Source organism: Eupeodes corollae, chromosome 3 (assembly GCF_945859685.1).
Source record: "Eupeodes corollae chromosome 3, idEupCoro1.1, whole genome shotgun sequence".
Lineage (NCBI taxonomy): Eukaryota > Metazoa > Arthropoda > Insecta > Diptera > Syrphidae > Eupeodes > Eupeodes corollae.
In genome coordinates this window covers 19913396-19938883 of record NC_079149.1, presented here as the reverse complement: position 1 = coordinate 19938883, position 25488 = coordinate 19913396, and the positions used below count along the sequence as shown (strand labels likewise).

General features: G+C 35.3%; 2 protein-coding genes across 2 annotated transcripts; both read right to left on the bottom strand.

The window, feature by feature from the left end:
• Positions 1–57: 57 nt before the first annotated feature.
• Positions 58–979, bottom strand: LOC129950920 (epidermal growth factor-like protein). The gene is made up of 2 exons (XM_056062872.1): positions 792–979; positions 58–726 (listed from the first exon to the last, which is right to left on the bottom strand). Exons 1-2 carry the CDS (start codon positions 941–943, stop codon positions 183–185), a joined length of 696 nt encoding a protein of 231 aa, XP_055918847.1. The 5' UTR covers positions 944–979; the 3' UTR covers positions 58–182.
• A 7492-nt stretch (positions 980–8471) lies between these two features.
• On the bottom strand, positions 8472–23787 carry LOC129950132 (vacuolar protein sorting-associated protein 35). Its single transcript, XM_056061964.1, has 8 exons — positions 23266–23787; positions 11074–11263; positions 10261–11003; positions 9966–10195; positions 9588–9914; positions 8968–9531; positions 8723–8906; positions 8472–8659 (listed from the first exon to the last, which is right to left on the bottom strand). Exons 1-8 carry the CDS (start codon positions 23344–23346, stop codon positions 8498–8500), a joined length of 2481 nt encoding a protein of 826 aa, XP_055917939.1. The 5' UTR covers positions 23347–23787; the 3' UTR covers positions 8472–8497.
• Between the last annotated feature and the right edge of the window lie 1701 nt (positions 23788–25488).

The following is a 25488-nucleotide window of genomic DNA, read 5'->3' as shown; positions in this document are numbered from 1 at the left end:
AATTCTTTCAGTTTTTTTTAAGTAAAATGCTTTTCCTATTTGTAGACAAAACACAACTTTTCAAAACTAGCACATGTATTTAACCGATATACAAAAAAATTACTCTCATAAAATTGTATTTTGATTTTAAAAAATATATTCAAACTTATACAAAATTATGTTACGTTAATATTTTTAAAGATCTAAAATTCGTAGTCTTCACATTCCTGCCCACAAATTGAACATTTTCCGTCGTCGTCCTTAGAATAACCACGTTGGCATTCACATTCTCCAGGAGCTACACATGCACCAATACCACATCCATCTTCGGAACACACTGGGTCACATTTATTCGGTCCCACGCGCCTATACCCAGTGTTGCAGGAACACCAATTTGGATACATGCAATATCCGTTTTCACACTCATATTCGCAAATTGGCACACATTTGTTTGAAGTGGTTAAGGAGTAACCTTCAAAACATTGGCATTTGTTAGGACCTACGCAAACGCCATGTTCACATCCATTTGCACAAACTGGTTCGCATTTATTGGCCTTGGACATCGAATAACCCGCTTTGCAGGAACACCTTCCCGAAGCCAGACAAATCCCATTTTCACATTCATCATCACAGAGGTCTTCACATGCAGAATTCGAATCATATTCATCGACGTATCGAATACATTTACATCGGTTTTCAAAAATATCAAAATAACCATTTGGGCAGGAAGCATCTTCTGGACGACATCTTTAAGATTGAATTATAACTATTTTCGTTGGAAGTTGGATAATCTATTAATTGAAAATACTTACAACCATCCAAAGGGCACTTCTCCGTCATCGCAACTGCATCTCATTTCAATTTTTGCATTTTGCACCCACAATCCACAATCGACGTGTTTTATTCCTTGGACGGAATTCAACATCAAAACGCCAATGAGCCCTAAGCAAATTTTGTTAACCATAATCTTCAAATAATCTGGACAAACTGATTTACATTATTTCCGATTCCAATACGAGATGTGATGACTCAAATTAAAAGCTATCGCATTTGGTCATTATTGACCTCTCCGATTCATTTTGAGAATTGAATGTTATGCCCTCTTAATATAATCTTGCCTTTTTTTGTTTTTGAAACTTAATATAAGCACAATTTTAAAACTATCTTGAGCCGGTCATACACGATATTTTGAAATTAATTTATGGTTTGAAAAAATACGTTTTGGAGTTATTTTTTAGTTCTGATTTTGAATCTCAAATTTCAACATTATTTTCATATTTGTCAGTATGTTTCAAAAACTTAATGTTACAATTTGAATGTAGTTAATTGGGAAAAGTGTAAGTGATTGGTATTAGAAACCCTTTCAAAACAATTTATTTACAAAAAAATATACTTAAGATATTATTAAAACTTATGGGGGTTTCCTTGGGTATAGTCAGATATCCGTCAAAAATTGATTGATTTTGATTTTTTCTGGCATGGAACACGGTTCAAATTAATTTTAATTTGTCCTTGTATTAGTGCAACTATGTTTTCTCGTTCACGAGTTTGGTGGAGCAAATATGAATCAAATTATTTTGCCCCATTAAATGGAAAAATAGGGAAAATTTATATTTTGACAGATCTAGATTAGGAATAAATTGATTTATTTTATCCATGGGAAACCTCATTAATGACGTTGAATGGATTTTCAAGCTCAATATCCTCGACTATGAAAGCAAGTATGTGCGACTTAATCTTACCATTTTTTTGTGTATATTCAATGTTTTTTGTTTGTCTTAACGATAAGGAAAAAACACTGCGGACGATTTGATTAAGAACACATTTTTAACCAATCACTTCGTAAAATTTTTAAAAATAGAATCTCTAAAGTAAGCAGTTTAATGATGATTCTACGTGGCAAATTCGCGTTGAATGTTGAGAATGAACGTCTATATGCAGTTTATATCTTAATGAAATAAGTTGGAATTCTTTCTGCAAGCATTTCATTTAATCCCAAATAAAACTAATATTAAGAATTTAAACTAAACTTGGTCAATGGTCAAACTGCTATTATTGAATTTCATCATTTGAACTAATTATTGGAAGTTTTCTGGTAGGTGATTTATAGTTATTATTAAAAATTTCTGGCATTGAAAACATATTCCTGATTGATCCACAATGTTTTCTGACAGAAATTTTTCACTGGAATTGTATACAATTGGGAATCTATCAGTGGTACAATTCGTTTGACAGTCAACTGCGTTCTTTGAACGTAAATTTTCATTTGAATTTTTCAAGTGTCATAAACTTTGAACTCGGTACTTTACTTCACTAATGTCTACTTTCAGTTGATCATGCCAAAAACCATTGCTGTCTCCAAAACAATTCTTAGACAAGCTACAAGTCACAATTTATTTTGTACTTTTATATTTGGTATTTAAAAAAAATATTAATTATTCCTTTTCATGATAGTCAAAATGACAGCTGATCGTGTTTTTTTTATTCAAGTAAAAGCTAAACTTCATTACTCTCAATTTATTTATTTACTACAAAATGGTTTTTAAAGCTTTGTTAAAAAGGAATAAGTAATAAAGAAGGATTTTCCGACTTTTCGACTTGTACCCTGAGTAGGGATTTTTTTTGTAGCCATTACTACTATTGGTACTTTCTGAATTTGAATTAAAAAACATGATTAACTGGCATATTGATATTAGTAAAGTTGACTTAAAAGTAAAGCTAAGTATACACGATTAAGAGATCTTCAATATTGGCAGATTCTTCGAAAACCTTTTTTGTACAGTTTTTACTTGATAGAAAATTGGCAATTGTCACTTAATTGGAAGTCTTTTGGTAGTTCGGCCAATATTAGGAAATACTCCAATTGTGTAACTAGCTTAGGAAGATTTTTCTTGACTAACTTTCCAGTCAACTTTCCAATAAAGTTGCCTTTGTAACGAAATAGTTTGGCACCTGGCGAATCAGATACTAGAAACTTGCTTCAAATCCCTTATGTCGTCTAAACCTGCCCATTCACATAATTCCAATTACTGATTTTCCGGTAAATTTTAATCAAAAACAGAAATTTACAATAATACTCGTATGTATGTACATAGCTATAAAAAACTTGTCAAAAAAATTCAATTTGTTTGGATTTAGCGATTATTAAAAATGTCTGCTATTGAAACGAAATTTCTTGATTGTAATCAAACATTGCGGCAGTTAAAGCTTTCATCGAAATCAGCCCGGAAAATGATTTAAATGGATATTTGACTTTTTCCCTTTGTTTAGGAATGAAAATTATATACTGATCGGTAGGGAATTCGTTTTCCAGAACAGCTGATACTTTAACATTCAAAAGTTAAACGTTCCACTGACTTTTGTCACAATTTCAAACTATTCCAATTACAATTTTTGTCAGTAAACATTTCTCAATGGATTTTAATCAGGGAATGTTTTTTCAATGACAGATATTCTTAATGATCGCTTTAAACGATTTGCTAAAAAATATTTCCAATTATTGGTTTCAATTATAAAACCAATGATAGCTTAACTGAGCCCTAATACATAAAAAATCCAATGCTGATGAAACGTTATGTGAGTGAGATATACCATCCTTGCTGTTGCATCAGTGAAGCTGAACATCACGATATTATCGGTATGGGCCTCACGAACCTATCACATAAACGATTTCGTAAAAACTGACGCAAGATCTTTGGAATTGCATTTTAACCTTGTGCTCATCTTCGGTTCATTGAGAATATAAAGAGATTCGTTCTTAAGCCGTACGGTGTGGATGTACAATGCCATTCCATGCTTAGTCTTTCCCTTATTATTGTTATATCTTTTTGTTATTATTAATATTGCTATGGTTAAATTATGTATGGGACAAAATATTGGCCACATGTCCACCGCGACTTCCTGTTGAAACCACATATCGTCCACAATCATGTCTTCAAATTCGGGCAGTAAAAAGTTCGCTATCATCTCATTTTTGAAAAAAAATACGCCCGATGTTGGTGCCGCTCAAACAGCGACACTTTGTGGGTGAATTGGTTTTTCAAAAATCGATCTTGAATTATCATTTGCCCAAATGTGACGATTCTGCTTATTGACGAATTCACTGAGGTGAGATGACTTTCTTTGAAAATTGAACATCCACTGTTGCCATTTTTTGATACCATTTTCACTTTCGACAATGCGACCGTTGAAATGGTCAAAAGACTTTAGTTCCTGAGTCAATTGCACTTTGTTAACGTGTAAAGGCAAGTTTGTATTCATAATGTTCATCAACGATGAGCGTGCGAGGACTTCTGGTGGACGGCTCTTGAGCCACACTATAGCGAACAGCAGCAATATTTTCGGCAGTACAAGCTGTACGAGCATGCACTGGTCTTTTCAAGTCTCCTACAAACCCGTTTTGCTCAAATTTTTGCTCATTTGGACAATCAATCAAATTAACTTAAAAATCACGTAGTGCATTTTGATTTGAACGTCAATTTTCATAATAAGCCTAAATAACTTCAACGCATTGTTGAATCGTACGATTCGTTTTTAAACTTACACTTACATTTTATATTACGCTTGCAAATTAGGGTATCTGTAAATTTGGACCACAATTAAGGAACGCAGGCAACCCTTTAGGTGTGGTTCACATCCAACATCGGTCATTCAAATTTAACCACCCTTTAATTCAGCTACCATTACACCACTGAAAACGGCATCGTGCTATGACCCCCGATGACCTCCGATAGTAACCGATTAACCAACATAATGGAAACATGTTTTTGTCGGGTCAATTCACGAAAAAAACAATAAATAGTGAAAAATGAATTAAGTGTATTCACAACAGGCCACTTCTCAATTATAAATTTTCAAAAACTTATAACAACAGAAACATTGCTAAACAGATATGGGCAGAAGTTTCTTCAGAGATGGAACTGACTGTTATAGATATAAAGACAAAATTGAGTACTACTCACATTTATTTTTAGCAACACAAATGAAATAGGGAGTCCCAGCCAAGAAGACGATACGCAACCTCAACCGGTTTCAGATATTTTAGAACTAGCCAGAGATATCACAGCCTGCTTCCCCGCCGTTATCGCAGCTGGGAACCTCAACAGAATCCCGATCTGAGATAACTTAGTCACAACAACATAAAAAACTCTATGAAAAATCGGTGCATATAACTCAAAATCAACGTTCTACCTTCAAAGATTTCGAAGGTTTATGAAAAGAAAATATTGTAAAGTCGATCAAGAATATTTTTAGATTGAAACATTTGATGGGTTGTAATCTATAATCTTCAGTTGTTTTCCTTGCATAAATATTTCATAAACCTATACACAGCCACGCGACGCACAGTGCGGTAGTTTAAAACATCTTCATCATTGGTATTTGCAATCAAAAATTCGAGAGCCTCCTTTGAAAACGATTGTTTTTTGTCTTGATTGTCCTTAAACTACTGAGATAAGGGTCTGACGTCAATAAAAGCCGGCCAAGCACATCCTAGTTACTTGCAGTCCTGGAGAATTTTCGTGAAAAGTTCTCCCTGTATTGGTGGAAATGCTTATTTCTAGCTTCAACAGCTTCTTCGGACAACTGGCATCTTGGCAACAATACAAGGGATATGACACTGGTAGAGTGGATTCAAATCTTATTCACTGTTGGAGACATAGGCTGCCATGGATACAAGTTTACGTAATATTTAGCAGTATCCAGCGTAAATCTTGCGAATTTTTGAAAATCAATCTCATAACCAGAGGATATCACCTCTAATATAATTTTGAATTTTTGTATCAATGATGAATCCAGGCTTGTAATGGATGCTGCTTCTTTTTGGCTATTAAAAAATCTGAGCGACGTGTTGCCGTTTAACTCTTTTTGTATTTGTCTCTTGGCTGCTTGCATTTTTTCCCGGTCACTTTTTTCTGTTACGCGACCCTTATGCACTTCCGCTTTTAGTTTGTACGACAGATGCCGTAGAAATTCCTAACCTAATACTGGCGTGTAATATTGATAGCCCAAATTTGAAAGTATCTGGATTCTCCGGCTCTGTAGAATCTACATATGTAACACGGTAATGTAGATGCAGTATTCGTAGCTGCGACACTTTTCCATCGATCATTGTTGGAAGCAGTACATTGTTGACTCTTATATTATCGCAAACTTTTGTGCTTGAAGATTTTGGGTCTGGTTTTAAACGTATTCGATTTCTTCATTGGTTATGTTCTTAATATCTGATACTTGAGGCGAAGAGGTACAAGGGAACTCAAAAATATATTAGCATAACTATTATCGTCATCTTCGAATCTCTGCTTATACTGGCTTTGAGTAGACTCCTCGCATCCCCACTTGTATATGCGCTTTAGATCTGTTTCACTATTCTCAAGGCACTGTTGGAGTTGTGGTTCCAAATATTTATATATACGTGATGTTGTGTGATCCACCAAATCTTGGAGCTTCACTTCGGCAACTGTCTCACTTACGCTTTTCCTGTTTAGCTTTATACAAGTAGGTATAGCACGGATATATATTTTTGTTGGCCTGATGAATCACTTCGTATTGACTATCAGTTAAATTAGCTTCGACGAATATCCTCAAAGTGTGTTTCTCAATTTTCAGGGTTTTACTGCCAATCGCAGCTGCTTTCCGGAACTTCATAGCCCTGGTTGGAGTTTGGGTCGCAACCTTCATCACTTTTGCGACATTAATATTTCCCGCTGCTCGTTTACTCGTCTGTGCTGCGTATGTTAGTTTATCAAAAGACACACTCTTTCGAAGTTCCTCTGTTTTTCGAGGTTTTCCCCGAACTTTTTGCTTTGGCGACCTTTAAACTTTCCGGGAAGTATGCCAACAGGTAGTGTCACTTCTTCGCTAAGCCACTCTTCATTCTTATCCAAGAAACGCTTTTCTGGCAGTTGTAGAGTTGCCATCTTCGTTTATAGTTTGCTTTGAACGCCTTGATAATTTTTGTAAGTTCATCTATTTTCTCTGGGGGACTGCTTGTGATATCCATACATTTTGTATCCAAATCTTGTAGTTTACCGTCAAAGAGTCTTTGTGAGCTTCCTGTTACCAACTCTTGGAGCTGTTTTCTGGTCAGAGACAAAGTGGAATTAGAGCCATCTGGAATAATATAAAAATGTTTAGTTATGGTCGCTTGAAAGTAGTTTTTTCAACTGCTTTGTTTTTTCTTAGGTGATAACTTGTGAATGGTTCTGAAATGCAGGATTGTTCTACATATCCAGAAGTTAAATAAATTTATATGACAAACTTTGTGTTCACAATATTTAAAAATACTAATGTTTGTTAAAAACAAAGGAAAAAGTGCAAATTTTGTAAGAACATTCCTTAACTCATCTATATGAAGAACTTAAGTTAAATATACAAAAATTTCTTTGCTTAAAATATTGTACATACCTTGATTTACGATATCCATATCAAATTGACGAATTTATAGACCGACTTCACTAAACAGTAGCCTGGATATATACCTGTTATGGGACACATGCTTAATACTGAGAGTGAAAGTTGACAAAATTGATTTATGGCCACGATTCAGGTCAAAATACCACACTGTGCGACGTCTTATACGTTGACGCATTAAATGACGGTATGAATTTTAAAAATATACATTTCTTTAAAATCGTCCATTAAAAAAAATATTACTTTTACATCAAAGCTTCACAAATTCAGACTCCAGTCCAATATCGTCCGCGGTCGGAAGCAGTGTATGCGTCCGAGACAATTGTCCAAATTGTTCCGATCCGATATCGGCCGATAATTCGGTTTTAGTATACGCTAGCCGTTAGAGTTTGAATAAAAATCCTTAATAAATTGCTTGTGCCAATTTCCCTCGAAGTGGTTAGCAAATGCTTCAGCTTTCCCAGTTATGTCGTTTTAAGTCTTTTTTTTCTATTAAGTCTGCTTTCCGATATAGATTCCAACAATCATGTTGATTTTCTTTTAATTTTGTCGGAGTCGTGTAACTGATTAACAAACTGTCTAATTGTAAATCCTTGAATATATCCCAAAACAAATATTGTTATTTTTTTTGTTGTTGTTTTATTATTAATTTCATTATAATATTGTTTTTCTTTTGTTTTTCACTTTATAAGTCAGTTAGTTATACAATATGTACCTAAATACTATAATTTCAAGAATGTGTTTCTTTGAACTTAAATTTAAAAAACAAAATATATTCAAATATCTGATTTTAGGATCTTGGAATAGAATTTATGTAATAAACGTTTTTTGAAATGTAACAATTTTTTAAGTAAATTTTCTTTTTCTTTAGGAATATAAATGTTAAAAGAACAGAAAATAAAATAAAATAATTAAATATAATTTGTTGGGGGTAAGAAAACATTTGAAAATAAAGTAAATTTTGTAATAAGATGACGTGAGGGGAAGAGAGAGAGAGAGGGATAAAGATAATAAAATAAATCTGTAAGGGGCAGGCAATAATAAATCATAATAATAATAATAACTTCTTTTTATATAATAAAATATAATAATAATAATTAAAAATAAACTAATTTATAGAAATGCCAGCGAAAGAAACTTCTAGTCCGGCGTCATTTGATTCTATGCGGCTTTTTATGTGAGCCAATGTATTTTTGTAGTGCATTTCAATTTGTTTTGTCTCTTCACTTGGTTCTAAATTGGGTAGTTCCTCATTAACCTTGGCTATTAGCTGAGAACACAAAAAAAAACAGTTCTTAAAAGTTCTAAAGTTGTGATTGAGGAACATTCTTACTTGATTAAGCATAGCAACGGTGATAAGCGAATTACCACGCTCGAAATAGAAAAGGTAGTGATTGAGGAGCTCTACGTATAATTGAACCTGTACACCAGTATCTAGGCACTGAGATGCTATGCGGGCGCCCTTCTTCAGGCACTCGAGGGTGCGCTTCTCATCACGCATTTCCTCGCCATTTTTCCTAAAAAAACACACTTTAATTGCTTTCCTAGGAAAACATACATTTTTTTTTTGAAACTTACTTTCCACTCCAAAAAAGACTCGCACATGATACCACACCCCGACACTGATCGGGCTTTTTGAGTAACTTTGACGCGGCAAGAGCACAATTCGTTCGCAACGGCTCGGCGTTCTCCTCATCGAAACAGGTCATTTGTTCGAAGGTGGACATTATCAGAGTTATGGCCGCCAACTGAGACTTCGAATCGGAGATCTCATCCTCGTAGAGGGAAAATGCTTGTGTCATAAAATCGTAGGCCACAGTTTCATGATTGGAATAACCAATCTCACCAATCACCAATGCCCCTTGTAGATACAACCTTAGAGCGAGCTCTGGCAAGTCAGCCTTGGCGAGAACAGCAATTGTGCTGTGACAGTATTGTAATATTTTTTGACACTTCTTATCCCAGTTCTCGTCCTCTTCGGCGATGTTTTTGTATTTGTAAGCCAATTGATAGGCGGAAAAGATCAATGGTGGAAGAACGTGCTTTATTCTCTGCGGGCCACCGACTCCGAGGTGTTTTCGGGCGTTCTGTAGGATCTTGTATTGCATGTCAGGATCTTCGGATTTCATTAGATGAACAAATCTGAAAGGAAATTCATGATACAAAAGACCTTAACCCATTTTTTTTCTATCGCTTACCTTGCTACGATTCCTTGCTCTTCGGCAAACTCTTCAGGATCGTATTTATCTTCAACATTGACATTCACGCCATCTTCGTCCTTGACCAAAGGAGCAATCATCGTGAGGACTTTGTCGGCTTCATCGGCAGTTGGAACTAGGGTCTCGTTTTCAAGAATATTCATAATGAGATACAATGCCAGGGACTTGCGAGAAGTGTAATCGAATTTCTCGAGCAATGGACAAAAATTGTTTAACTGAATGATTGTTAGGACGTTGTTGTAGAAGTCGATACAGATGCGAAGGAGACGAGATAGCTCGTGGTTCACTGTCAACATGTGAGAAATACTAAAAAAGAAAATAAATTCGGTTTCATTTCAAATAGAAAGGATAACTTGCTTATTCATATTCATTCGCTCGAGGATTTGAGTTGTGGTTTCGAGAACCTTGTCGACATAATCCACACGATCTTGATAGACCTTTTGGGCGAGACTTAGCAGAGCAACTTGCAACGATATTGTGTCCTCTAGTGGCATATCAGTTCGTGTCTGGACAATGTTGGCCACCTGGACACTGAACACTTCGAACAGCTCGACTTCTGGAGGGATCGCCGACCCGGCTTCTGTTGGCTAAAAGTAATAGATAAGTGCTTAGATCTCTAAATCTTGATATTTTTATATTTAAAGCTTTGAACCTTTGCATTTCGCTGATTATATGCAGCAAGTCTTTCGATCAATGAAATTATGATATTCTTCACATTCACACCGGTCTCTAGCTGAGCACAGGACTTTAAGAACGGATCCAGCGTCTGTAGGTGGAACTCATCGGGGAACACCTGGATTATGCACTCCATCAGGTATTCCTGGGCAATTGCGTCTCGACAACTGACCACTTGCTCGAGAATTCCCGGCAAAATCAAACGCTGATATGTTTCCAGCGATGCGGACTCCAACTGCGACAATCGCACCAAATTTGTCCCGACCAAGATCTTCAGCTCCTCACGCTCTTTTTCACGTCGCGTCTTTTCACTCGAATGGCCCTGATGTTGCATCCGCACCCACAACTTGTTCATTTCGGCGAAGTTCATAAGTACAAATTCAATAGCATCGAGAACATTTCCCTCGTTCTCGTCCTCAGCAACCACGACGTCCGGGAGGATGTTGCGTGTGCATTGCAGCAGGTAATTGCGCAAGAAGAGTCCACGCAGCGGATGTTGAACTCCGCGACACATCTCGACCAAATCCTTGAGAATGCTTCGCTTCAGCGCTGAGTTGCTTTTTATGTAAACTAAGCCAACTGTGATCAGCAGATAGAGACGTGGTACGATATTGGCCGAGTACTGCACCGACTCATACAAATCTGTGGTACTATGATTCTTTTGAAACTCCTCAAGCAGATAAATTTCAAGGTGACACAATTCATCTGTGATGGCCATATCTGCACAGAGTATAGAAATTATAGGTTCGTACAGAATTTCAAGAATGGATTTTGTAATTATGGAACTTACACAACTCATAATAACTCTTTGGTGATAATTGCGAAGTTCTTAGCTCGGTTAACATTGAACCAGCGCATTTGATGGCTTCCATGAGGCGACTTTTATCAAAGAAGTGTTTCATTTGAAACGCTTGCTTTCGGACATTGCCAATGATCTCATTGAGGAGTTTCTCTTGTTCATCCAAACCATTCGGCATGGTCTGTAAGAATTTAAATTAAATTAAATTATTTATGAAGGTACACATTTTGTAATAATTTTAATCTAATTAATGGCCAAAAACATAGACACACGTAGTATGGTTATCAACAAAGAACACTTAAGACAACATTTAGAATGAAGACAGTGGCACACAGATGAGGAACAGTCTTTCCCATGTTTAAAGATTTTTTTTATTATTATGAATGCAATTTTTCAAAGATGTCCGAATGTTTTTGAGTGATTTCAAACCCCAATTAACGACAAATGAAAAGTGTCTAGAAGTCGTCTTATGTTGACCAACTTCTTAAGTTAAGTGTTATTTGTAATCATGAATTAGTAATAAAGCAGTTTTGTTTTTTTGAATAATTTTGAAGAAGAAATTAGCAGGCAGCTGCTCACCCAAGAATCCCAAATTTGGGTGTTTAGTTAAGTTCAATTAGATTTATCTGGTGTGTTCGAGTAAAGGTTTTATGGGATAATTGTTTGCCCTTTATGTAAAGAAGAAAAATTTAAAACGAATCCGATATTGTGACAAAAATTAAGCTCGATAGATGGATGGATGGGAATTAATGTTGAAGGAGGACAGAACCCGATGACGCTTGTGGAGACGATAACATTGAATTTTTGAATGCCATTCGGACTGAATAAAGAATGAAACATGGCTTCTTTCATTCGTCCAATATTGAGTTTCAAATATTTTTGATTTGTTGCGAATTTTAGCACGAGCGAAACGGAATTCATTGTTCGTTTTTCAAAATTGTAACAAATTGACGTTTTCAAGATTGTGTAACACGATAGATTGAATTTCAGGTATATGAAACAAATCCCACAAGCGAAAACGTTCTTTCTTTTTTCTCTTACAGAATGTCACCCCTTATTTGACCAATTTTTAGGTAGAAATAACTGATAACTCGGCGATTGTCGTTATGGTTCACTTATGAATTTTTTAGATATAAAAGGTTTTCCAATAAGGAGTTTCAATTTGAATAGCGCAATATATGTGCAGTTGTCACGTTTGAAGTTACAATTTTGTTTTGACATTTCCAAGTAAAAACTAGGCCATTCCTAAAAATAGAACAATGCAAGCTACCCGTGGCATGATGGTTAGTGCGTTGCACTGTCATGCCAGAGGTCTTGAGTACTGCCTCTTGCGAGGTATTGACAAATGCTCCAGGAGTAACTCTTGTCATGAAAAAGTGCTTTTCGTTCGGATTCGGCATATAAGCTGTAGGTCATCCTTCATCCCTGCAATTACTCGCACACAGGAATGGTTGAGAGTTGTAAGTCACTAGGCCCTGGTTCTCTACGGACTGTTGCGCCACCTTATTTATTTATTTTTTATCACGTTACAATAAATAATATAAAATTTTATTCAAGTCTCTAGCGTCATTGGTGAGATATTTAGTTTTAGCAAAAATGTTCATCATTTTAAAAATGCTATGGTAAAAACACCACCCACGCAATTTTCTTGTGAGCCCTTTCTGCGTCTTTTTGTATTATTATCTGTATATATATTTCTGGTTCTCGAGCTATGGACGACGAAAAAACGTCCCGAACGTACGGACGTACGAACGTTCGTACACACGCACGCACAGACATCTTTCTTAAAATCTTTTATTTCGACTCTAGGGACCTTCAAACCGTGAAATGTCAAAATTTTTAATTTGACAAATCGGACCCATTACAAAAACTTAATATGGGAAGTTAAAATATCAAATGGAGCTTTGGAGAAAATAAATAAACCATAGAGTAATAAAGTTCAGCTTTCAGTTGAATGAACAAACATGATCAAATGTAATTTTGACAGAAGTAGACTTGACTTGATAGTAAGGTATATTTTTCGTGACTAACTTTCCAGTCAACTTTCCATTAAAGTTGCTTTAATTGGAAGTTAATTTTTTGGCAGCTGTTCAATCAGATCCTAGAAATTTGCCTTACTTTCAAGTCCCTTATGTCGCCTGAATCTGTCCAGTATCTTTGTATTTTAGACAGATACAGTTTAAATCTTTTAAATATCTCACTAAGATTCAGAAAACTTTCATTAGTCTTCCTTTGACTCTATAAAGTTTTGAGAAACTTTAAATTGCATTTTTAAAAATATCTTTTCTTCAATTCTACCCATCTTCTCACATTTTTAAACTAACCGTTTTAAACATTTTGTTTAGTGTCCGACTCATCCGAAATTCGGCCAAAAAAACGGCCATTTTAGGCCGAAGTTTTTCCAGAAGCCGAAGAGTCTGTTTATTATATCAAGCATAGTACTAGGAGCCGGAAAAAAATTAGAGTTTTTTTTTGTCTAATCGTGGTTTCGGTATAAATAATAATCTTAATAAAACTAATATTTTTATCCAATAGGAAAGGAGAATTCTTGACTTTTTTCAACCTTGGGCTTTGGCCGAAGATTTTTTTTCAGCCTAATAATTTGGCTTCGGCTGAAAATCGACCTTCGGTCGGACATTTACTATTTTTATATTTTAAAATATAAGGTGTTTTTTTTTGGGCGTTGGTCTTGGTCTTTTTGGCAGCAGTCAATTAAGTTGAAAAATGAGTTTGGTTTGCCACTTCATAAGGAATAAACTTACTTATAAACAACGTTTCCACATCGATTAAGTCGTATTTGAATTAAGGCCATTGAAATAATGGAAATTAAAAATTATTACCAACGATTCAAGAATATACTTCTTTCTTAGAGATAAAAATTCGAACAATACATCTTTTTTGCAAAGGGGTCCTATTTATTGCATTGTCTTTCAATTGTGTTTAAAATTAAATTTTTTTGTTTAAATCGAACAAAAATCAACTATTTAAACTACTATAAACCGTTTTTTGAATGAAATCAAATTGATGAAACTTGCCCCGTAAAGAGACGAGAAGTCTTCGTCAATCCTTCCAATAAGAATTTTTCTCTGATACTTGGGGAAAAGTAAACGGTGATTTTTTAAGAGCTTGAGAACTTTAAAAAAAAAAACGCATAAAATTTGCAAAATCTCATCGATTCCATGACATTTACTTTTTGAAGATAATTTCATTTAAATGTTGACCGCGGCTGCGTCTTAGGTGGTTCATTCGGAAAGTCCAATTTTGGGTAACTTTTTCAAGCATTTCGGCCGGAATAGCCCGAATTTCTTCGAAAATGTTGTCTTCCAAAGCTGGAATAGTTGCTGGCTTATTTGTGTAGACTTTAGACTTGACGTAGCCCCACAAAAAATAGTCTCAAGGCGTCAAATCGCATGATCTTGGTGGCCAACTTACCGGTCCATTCCTTGAGATGAATTGTTCTCCGAAGTTTTCCTTCAAAATGGCCATAGAATCGCGAGCTGTGTGGCATGTAGCGCCATCTTGTTGAAACCACATGTCAACCAAGTTCAGTTCTTCCATTTTTGGCAACAGAAAGTTTGTTAGCATTGAACGATAGCGATCGCCATTCACCGTAACGTTGCGTCCAACAGCATCTTTGAAAAAATACGGTCCAATGATTCCACCAGCGTGCAAACCACACCAAACAGTGCATTTTTCGGGATGCATGGGCAGTTCTTCTTCTGGCTTCTGGTTGCTCTTCATTCCAAATGCGGCAATTTTGCTTATTTACGTAGCCATTCAACCAGAAATGAGCCTCATCGCTGAACAAAATTTGTCGATAAAAAAGCGGATTTTATGCCAACTTTTCTAGGACCCATTCACTGAAAATTGTAGTACCCGTAGCATGATGGTTAGTGCGTTGGACTGTCATGCGAGGGGTCTGGGTTCAATCCCTGCCTGTGCCAACTTAATTTAAAAAAATAATTTTCGCGGGTACTGCCTCTTGCGAGGAATTGACAAATCCTTCAAGAGTAATTCTTGTCATGAAAAAGTGCTTTCTCAAAACTAGCCGTTCGGATTCGGCCCAAAATTGTAGGTCCCTTCTATTCCTGACAACAGTACTCGCACACAGGAATGGTTGAGACTTGTAAGTCACTAGGCCCTGGTTCACAACGGACTGTTGCGCCACCCCATTTGATTTTTGATTCACTGAAAATTCGACGTTGTGGCAGATCGTTCGGCTTCAGTTCTTGCACGAGCTGTATTTTATACGGTTTTACACCAAGATCTTTGCGTAAAATCTTCCATGTGGTCGAATAACACAAACCCAATTGCTGCGAACGGCGACGAATCGACATTTCACGGTCTTCAGCAACACTCTCAGAAACAGACGCAATATTCTCTTCTGTACGCACTGTACGCATTCGTGTGGTTGGTTTAATGTCCAATAAAGTAAACTGAGTGCGAAACTTGGTCACAATCGCATTAATTGTTTGCTCACTTGGTCGGTTATGTAGACCATAAATCGGACGTAAAGCGCGAAACACATTTCGAACGTTCGGTTCTGATTTTGGTAATAAAATTCAATGATTTGCAAGCGTTGCTCGTTAGTAAGTCTATTCATGATGAAATGTCAAAGCATACTGAGCATCTTTCTCTTTGACACCATGTCTGAAATCCCGCGTGATATGTCAAATACAAATGCATGAAAATCCTAACCTCAAAAAAATCACCCTTTATATAATATAGCAACTGGTTTAACGTTGGCCGATATTTCGTTCGAACAAACTTATGGCTCAAAATCACCAAAGTTGCAAATTTCAAAATTATTTTTATAACAAAAAAAAATTGCCAGCTGAAATGACGATTTTTAGCTTATACTGTTTTAAAATTTGTATATTAATAAACTTTGACAGGGCAGCGCACAGAATTCTATACTTTATTAGAAATATTTTTTAGTATTAAATATCTTATAGAAACTATCAATTCGGGAACGTTTGTCTAAGTTTGATAAAATCAAAAAGAACAAAACAAAGCACATAATTTAAGCTTTGATTTATAACGTGGGTGTATTAATCTCCTACAAGGAAAATACTTCAAATCATGTCCGGGAACGTTCCCGAAATGACCGTTTACAAAATGACGATTTTAAATAAGAGCGCCCTTTGATTATACGGCGGCCATCTTAAATGCGATCTGACTTTGTCAATAGGAACATATTTGAGGTTACTTTATTATTTCGAGTCGTAACAAAGAATTTCATCAATAATTAAATGTAATAAGTACGGTCACGGAATGACGGACTATTGATGTACGCTTTACGAATAATGAAAAGAAAGGTACATACTTAACATTTAGATATAATTTATCTGGCGAAAAATACTCTGACAGACGGCTTAGTTATAATTCTCTTCCTCAACTGACGTTTGACAGCGAATGGCTGGTTTTACTTTAAATTATTTTTGATCGATTATCGAAATGTTCACTAAATGACTTGTGAATAAATAATCTTTTAGTATCTTCTCTAAAACTACATTTTGTATAAAAAATACGGTGTATTGAGTAATGACCGGGGTTAAATTGCTTAAATTTTTCAATTATAGTTTTGACTTGTTGTTGAAGATTGTAAATAAGGAAGCGTTCCCGAAATGATTCTCTATGCGTTTATATTGATTTCATTTAAAATTCACCTTATTAATAAATTATATTGATTGCTGGGCGCACAAAACAGGTTAGTTTTAGTATTTTACTAATTTTTTTTTCAATTAAGTCAAGATTTAAGGCATTAAATTGCTATCAATGCCAATTCTGTACCTTGGTGATTTTGAGCCTCATACGACTGTTCTTTTATTTCTTATAATATATATGAGACGTAAACCCTGAATACTTCTGAAAACATTCAAGAGAAAATCTAATATGGACTTGGGTCAGCAATTTTTGGGATTGTTTTCTGCAGCTGGAGTTAGAGAACAGAACATAATTGTATGAACTAGTGGCTTTTTTATCATTGTCAAGGAGTTTTAAAAGCACTCTCTATAAATTTATATTACTCTAATAGAAAATTAATTATACAAACTGGATCGTAAAAGACGAAAGCATACCATGAACTTTCCATCCAAATTACATCTGAGACCACCAAAATATAGTAAGGACATACAAAATCAATAGTCATTGCTTGGTAGTCCAATCTATTTACTATAACCGTTGCACCAACCCTATTTGCAAATGTTCAGTTTGAAGATACGCCAAAAACCTCACTAAAAAGTGACACGTTGAGGATGGAATGCTTTTCAATAATAATAATAGTACCCAAACAAAATCCAAGCTTTTATGATAAGTATGGTGTTATATTGTTTGCGAAAAGCTTCATTCCAAAATCGAAGAGAAATCCACTAGTTGTATTTAAAACGGCTATTGTTAGAAATTGTTGTCAAATTACCATTATCTAAAATTCAGAAAATTGTTTTTAGAATTCTAAATCGCAAAGTAAATAACAAGAACAAAATTGAAGCTTTTAAATTACTTTAAGGTTGAGATAAAACATATACTCAATGCTGCTAAGTGTTTAGGTTTTCTTTGACAATGCAAGAAGTTTTTTACCTCTTCTGGTCGGCTAATTTATAAAGCGTATCTTCGTCCAAAATTTGAGTACGGATGAACACGGGTTTGTGAACGCACTCCCAATGCAGAATGTCTGCAGTAAACACAAAAAGTTCAAACTTAGTCCGATTTGTATGTAAACAGAGTTCATAAACATTAGAGAAAAATGGTTGCCAAACAAATGTTGTTGAACTTGACTTTTGATTTGCTTACCGAAAAAGAAAAGAAAATTATTATTGGCACAAATATCAAAGAAAATTATAACGAATTTTCAAACGCATTTAATAATTCCCGCTCTTTCTGCAGCCAAACAAATTTAGCTGCACAATCTGCCCGTCGCTGATGACAGTCTGACGTTTATGAACGGTAGGTACTGCAGTTCGATCGGAAATCTGACTTTATGAATGCAGATAACGCAGTTCTTAGTTGGTAAAAAATTACTTTTGACTCAAATAGCTTTTCAAAAATTAAAAATTTTGGCTTCAAACTTATTTTATTTCACAGAAAATATTTTTTTCGATATTCAGTAATTTTTATATAAGAATCCAACAGTCCGTTTTTTCATAAAAAATAAAATCTACAAAAAATAGCACGCAAATTTGGTAAAAATTGATACGAGTACATATAGACAAACTTCTAAGCAAGACAAATCGACAGACGGGATGGGAAGTTATCAGTGTGGGTCACATCCCAGCCTCTTTTTTTGTAAAAGGATTTGTTGGGTTAATCCACTTGGCTCTTGAAGATTTTGAATGTCTTTGTAAGAAAAGACAACCAAATGCAATTTATTTATTAATTCAGTTTAAAGAAGATTAAAATTCCTGAAATATATTGTTATGCTTTTAAACTAATTGGAATATGATATAATAATAAACTTACTTTATGGTTTAGAAACCAAGAGTTAAAACACAAATTTAAGATTTTTAATGAGACAAAGTAGTAGTAGCCGTGGCATGATGGCATTGGACTGCGTTTATGCGGCTGGAGCTCCGCAGGTTACTTACTTTGCTTCAGAACTCGAGATTCTTTTTAGGGAACTGAAACTGAGCTTGGAAGAAAACTATTTCATATTGGCCGGTGACTTGAACGCAAAACATGAAGATTGGGGAAATCAACATAGTAATCCCAGAGGTAATCATCTTTTTAATTTGATGAATCTTTACAGCGTTGAATATGGCGTCGACCTGCTGATTACTAAAAAGCCATCGTATTCAAGAAGCGGCTCCTATCTGGATCTTTAGCTGTACGACACCAGACTAACAGTTACAGACAGAGTGGGTAATCACCCTCGAAACTGCTTACAGACAGTCGAGTACGACAGTGATCACTGCGGACTGGCTGCTGTAATGCAGATTCCGAACGAACGCGTGGAGTTAGAGGAATACGTTGCAACGCACTCTTACAATCACAGTAACATGCGTTGGCCTCGTTTCACCAACGCCTTAGCGAGAGAACTTCGTTCGAGTAACATAGCCCCACCAAACAACAGAAACCTGACAAATACAGAAATTGACCAACATTTACAACAGATGGACGAAACACAATGGCGATCTGAGAACCGCGGTTTCGTGCGGTTCAATGACGATTCCTTGGCAAATGCCATAATCGCCGAGCAAACGGGACCAAGTCCCTTGTTAGTGACGAAGGTTGAGCTTCAGCTCATCTTCAATTCAATACAAAATAAAAAGTCAGCAGGTATCGATGGTATATCCAACGTTGTACTAAGACATTTACCGATGGAAGCAATTGACATTTACACCACACTCTTCAACAATGCACTGAATAATGCATATTATCCGCGGAAGACCGCTGTGGAGGGACAACTCCAACCCGTCAAATCTTCGGTCGATAAGTCTTCTTCCGAGCACCAGAATAGTCTTCGAAAAGATCATTAATAGGGCTTTGACTAAGTGGGCTGCGGACAACAAAATAATTCCGGATAAACAGTTCGGGTTCAAGGCGGGTCATGCAACAATTCATGCTGCGTCTAAACTCGTTTCTGATATCCAATGGAATAAATCAAAACAACAATGCACAGGTGCAGTTCTGGTTGATTTGGAAAAGGCCTTTGACACCGTATGGTTAGAGGGTCTTGGCAGGCTTGGCATAAGCAAGCCATTGTTGTATATACTGTATGATATGCTTAACGGTAGAGAGTTTGTTTTCAAATGTGGCAATGTTACTTCTACCACAACATTCTCAATTAAAAATGGTCTTCAACGGGGAGCGGTGAATTCTCCGATTCTCTTCAGCATTTACACCAGCGATCTGATAGGTAGTCTTACAAAGGCGTACAGAACGGTACCCGAAAGGTTGAGGATATTAGAATTCTCTTGCAGCGTGATTTCGACAAGATTCAGCGATATTGCGACGACTGGAAACTGAAAATAAATGTCCAGAAGTCGGAGACAATTCTGTTCCGGACTCCGTTGGCTAGGGCCACGAGGGATACGTGTAAGAATTGGCGCAAAATGGTCATCGTTGATCTTCACGGGCAAAGGGCCAGAGGAGCCTTCGCTCTGACGAAACGTCTGTTTTTAGCGGTCGGCTTGACCCCAGAGTGAAGGTAATTTGCTACATGGCCCTCATACGGCCAATGATCGTTTATGGTTGTCCTGTGTGGTTCAACGTTGCCCCTTCCCAGATGGAGAGGTTTCGGGTGTTCGAGCGGCAGTGTTTACGACGCTGTACCGGCTTATATCGAACAGCCGAATCTTCTTATGTGCATTACTTTTCCAACGAGGTCCTATACAACGGGGCTCGAATCAACAGAATTGACAATTTCGTGATAAAACTCGTTCGAGGTCACATTGCAAGAGCTATGTCTTCGACCAACAATTTAATTTTCGGGGCGTTCTATCCGAACGACGAGTATTTTGAAAGTGCACGCTTGAGCGGCTTCATTCCACCAGAGGCATTCCTCTTTTTAGACAAATGCGGTCTGATACAGGATAGATTGGCGGTTCCGTTAATCAACCACGTCAGACGAAGAACCGTGCATAGGCGACTCCCGTACAATCGGGACGTTATGGCACAAGGCGGAGCAGAGCTCCTTCGGTTCAGTAGGGCTGTGTCCAAACGGGACCGAACTGATAGGGTAAAGCAGAAGAACCAGTTTTGGTGGCTTCAATCGGCACTTGATATTGGGTAGTCGGGATGGGGTTTTAAGCCTTGGCCGGCTTACATACTTGTTTTATAGTTTTAGGGTTTAGTTTTAAGTAGAATAGATATAGTGGCACAAAAAGAAATAGAAAAAAAAAGAACATTAAAATAAAAAAAAAAAAACATGGAATACAAAAAAAAATTTAAAAAAAAGACAAAAAAATATAAAAAACAAAAATGTTAGATTTAGTTAGATTCGCTGCTGTGGTTGTTCTAGTTTTAAGTAGTTTATAGGTAGAAAAGGTAGTTTTATATTAGGGACCTTATTTTAAGTAGTTTTTAAGTAAAAATAATAAGGATATCGATATTAGTTTTTTAAATTTTCTAATTAATACAAAAATAAATAAAACTGAATTGAAGTTAAAATAGATCTTAGGCCCGAAAGGCATTAGTAGTTATGAGACCATTTAGTTAGTCGTAAGTTATGGATAATTAGGCTAGTTTTATGAATTTTTCACTAGCTTTAAGATAGGTTTAAGAATTAACTAATAAAAATTAATTTAAAAAAAAAGTGCGTTGGACTGTCATGCCAGAGGTCTTAGATCCGATCCCTGCCTATGCCACTTAAAGTTTTTTTTCACGGGTACTGCTTCTTGCGAGGAATTGACAAATTCTCCAAGAGTAATTCTTGTCATGAAAAGTGCTTTCTCAAATTTGACGTTCGGATTCGGCTTAAAACTGTAGGTCCCTTCCACCCTGACAACAGTACTCGCACACAGGAATGGTTGAGAGTTGTCAGTCACTAGGCCCTAGTTCTCAAACGGACTGTTTATTTATTTATTTAATGTAATAAAGTAATTCAAAAAATCGGAAATAAGATGAAAATGACAATTATATAATATGTAAGATTAAGTTATAAGTAATTCAGCACATTTAGAAAAAAGGGTATAAGAAGTTTGAAAAAAAAATGTAGAGAATAAGTTACAGGGTGTTGGCAGTGGCGGTAACAGGATTCCTTGCCAATTAAACAAAGAAATAAGTAATATTTATTTAAAATACAAAATATAAATCGTGATGAATGTTTTTGTTAGTTTTTAGGCTATGACCTTAAAAAAAAGATTTGTGAAGTAAAGTTCTAAATTTCAAATTCATAACACTTGGAAAACTAAATTGATGCCTTAGTCAAAATTTACGATCAAGTAATGAAGTTGACGGCAAATAAAGTCCCTTATGTTTCCTGAACCTGCCCATTTTTACTTTGCAAATTGTTGCAAAAAATATGTTCTGTTTTGCAATAGACTTAAAAACACCATTTTTAATTTATCTTTAGCGTTTATAAAAGAGCATATTTCAACAACATGATGTGATAGAAACATTTCAAGGCGACAATGTTGTTTTGTTTGTTGGACAAAAACAAAACTTACTTTTGCCGACCAGTATAATCCGGGACATTTTTCGAGTCATGTTATATGTTCATAATTTATCTGTAGTCCTTTTAAAATAAACAAATAGTTGAAGTTTCAAACACATCATGATTTACTCAATTTCAACGTTAAGTCGTCGACTTCTGTATCTAGAATTGATGAACTAACCCATTTTTAGAAGGGTGTACATTTTCTACATTTGAATATTTATTATAAATCGAACTAACAAGCTTCCCAACATTCCAAGATCGTTGCGATAAAAATGAAACTAAAACAACAAATAGAACTCTAACAATATTGCGTAACTTTCAAATGTCATATTTCTGTCAAAGCTTCAATTCTTAACTCATAAACTAAACTATAATAATTTCTGCTTGCTTCCGATGCTATGCACGATAATTGTAACTAATTACATTTGAATGATTTCAAGAGTGAGAGAGCGAGCTGAGATTTGCGAATTCTCAATTTATCAATATTCCCAACACTCATTCATATGCAAGCAGAGATTAAACGAGCTGAGGAGCTGACTAATCGGTGTCATCGGCCAGGCCAGGCCAAACGTCAAAACCAAAATGCTAACTTGATGGAAAACAACCTGTTTCGCTGTGTAATCTTCGTTCGCGCTGCGCTTTTATTTATGTTCTTAAAAATAAATATTATTATTTTCAATGGTTCCGACAGAAGAGAGTGACTCTCAATTGTATTGCACTTGAAATGCCCTCGCTCCACGGACCTGACCTTTGATGGAATTTGATGAAAATGAATATGAAAATAAAATAAGGGGTGTCTCGCGTCACACGCTGAGCGCCGCTGCTTTTGCTGCTGGGGGACACTTATGTACATATTAATGAATTAAGCCAGATTTCTAATATGAGCCCCTGTTATCTTAAAACTTGTGCTATTGCAAAGCCCGATGAAAACCAAAAACAACCCATTTTATGTGAAATCCAATGAAAATAAATCCCAGAGCCTCGGATCTTTTCTTTTCCCATTTTTCTTGAAACTTAAATGTTGCTGAATGAGGAAGAATTAAATGAAGCAAAGAAAAAAGTAAGACAAGATTCTGCGAAGAGTTTACCCTTGTTGTGGCGGCGACATTGGATGCGGATGAAATTGCAGAATTGGTGCTGCTGTAGGCTGGCGAAGTCCACGGGTACATTTTGTTCGATTTGTTTTTAGTATTTTGAGTTTTCTTTTTTCTTTTGTAAAGTGGCAAAAGAACAAATGAATAGCGTTTGGTTTCTTTTTCTTTTATTGAAACTGAAACTCTACCTATGCGGGAACGGAAACGGGAATGCGGCTACTTGCAACTTGCAACAAATAAACTTACCATAGTTTTGCGAGGACAGCAATAATCACAAGAACAATTGCAAATAAAACACAAAAACGATTAAACTTTCGTCGTCGGAGCGAAGAGCGAGAGAGAGAAAGTGATTTGGGGATTTTGTTATTCTTTTGATTTTATTAAAAATACAAATTAATTAATCTTTTTCTTTTATCGTCGGCCAAGCACAGAAAACAGAAGTAGAATAATTTTTTATTCTGATTTGTGTGTTGGAAGAAAAATTGAAAAATTGACGTTTTCAATAGAAATGGAACTTTGACATTTGGTTTTGATAGAGAAAAAATTATGACAAATGGAAGGAAGGATGATGGAATGTGGATGTTAGTATTTTTATTTAGAATCCACACATTTACTGGAAGTTGTTTCAGAAATGAGAGATAGATGGCGGTAGCGGTAGTAGATTGTTGACTATGGCACACTACAACTCACTGAAGTGAGACTATATACAAAATTATTTTAAAATATAAAAAATATAAAATACATGTAACCTTTGTTTACAACGTGTATAGTATTAAAATGAAGAAGTAAGGTGACGTTGAAAATCTTGTAGGCAAATGGTGGAGTAAAATTACTGAAATACATAATTCCACCGTAGCCACTAGGTATAATCTCGCTACTATAGATCTTACAGTGATGGAAAAAATAATAGAAACGACGAAAAAACTAGCCAACATATTTAACTTTGATCTCCGAGTATTTGGAATTGAACTTTGAGTTTTTGACCTCCTGTTCAAATAAGATGAAAAAAATCATATCAGACGATCAAGTAACTTTGAAATAATAGTAAAGTATTTTAGTGAATTATAAATTTGGATTATTATTAATTAATTTGATTCTAAAATGATCTAATATGTCTGGCGTAAACTTAAAAGAAACTGCAGAGCCAAAGACAAGATTATCTTGAGATTAAAAAAAAGAGGCTGGGATGCGACCCACACTGTTAACTTCCAATCCCGTCTGTCGATTTGTCTCGCTTAAAAGTCTCTAGGTTTTAGTGTTGGGTGAAAAAAGTTATTTTTTTTTAATTTTTCTTTAAATTTTGAAAATTACCAACAAGATTTTTCATATAAAGAAATTAAATAGATTTTTAGTCGAAAACAACTTTTTACCAATTTTACTAGCATTTCTTAAATTTTTACAAATTGCATGAATGAAATAAATTTGAGAGATATCAAGATGAAGAACCGAACATCAATTTTTACCAAATTTGCGTATAATTTCTTGTAGATTTTATTTTTTATGAAAAAAACCATTTTTAATAAAAAAAAAACAACTGAATATTGAAAACGATTATTTCTGTGAAATAAAAAAAGTTTGAAGACAATATTTTTAATGTTTGAAAAGCTACTTAAGTCGAAAGTAAGTTTTTACCAAGTTTTAGTATTGTTTTTTTGTTAGGTTTTTATTTTTTGTAAAAAACTGTCAATTAGATTCTTCGTAAAATTGTTCAGAATGTTTAAAACAATATTTCTTAAAAAGGTTTTTATTTTTTATAAAAAAAATGTCAATTCGATTTTTCTCAACAGATGTTTAAAACGTTATTTTTCGTTGCACAAAATTGTTTTGAAGATAAAACCATTTTGTGTTTGTAAAATTTTCGAGGTGACAATTTTGTTTTCCATTTTTTTGATTTATAAAAAAAACTCTCTAGAGTTTTTGTTTCGTAAGATATTTAAGGTTAACCAAAATTTCTACCTTTTTTAACTTCCCATAGGACTTTATTGTAATATGTCCGATTTGTCAAATTGAAAATTTTGACATTTCTCGACGTTTCAGGTCCCTAGAGTAGAAATAAAAGATTTTTAGAAAGAGGTCTGTGCGTGCGTGAGTACGTACGTTCGCTACGTTTTTTCGTTGTCCATAGCTCAAGAACCAGAAGAGATATCGACTTCAAACAAATGTTGTTATAAGGCAGAAAGGGCTCCCAAGAAAATCAAAAATCCATTTAACATATTT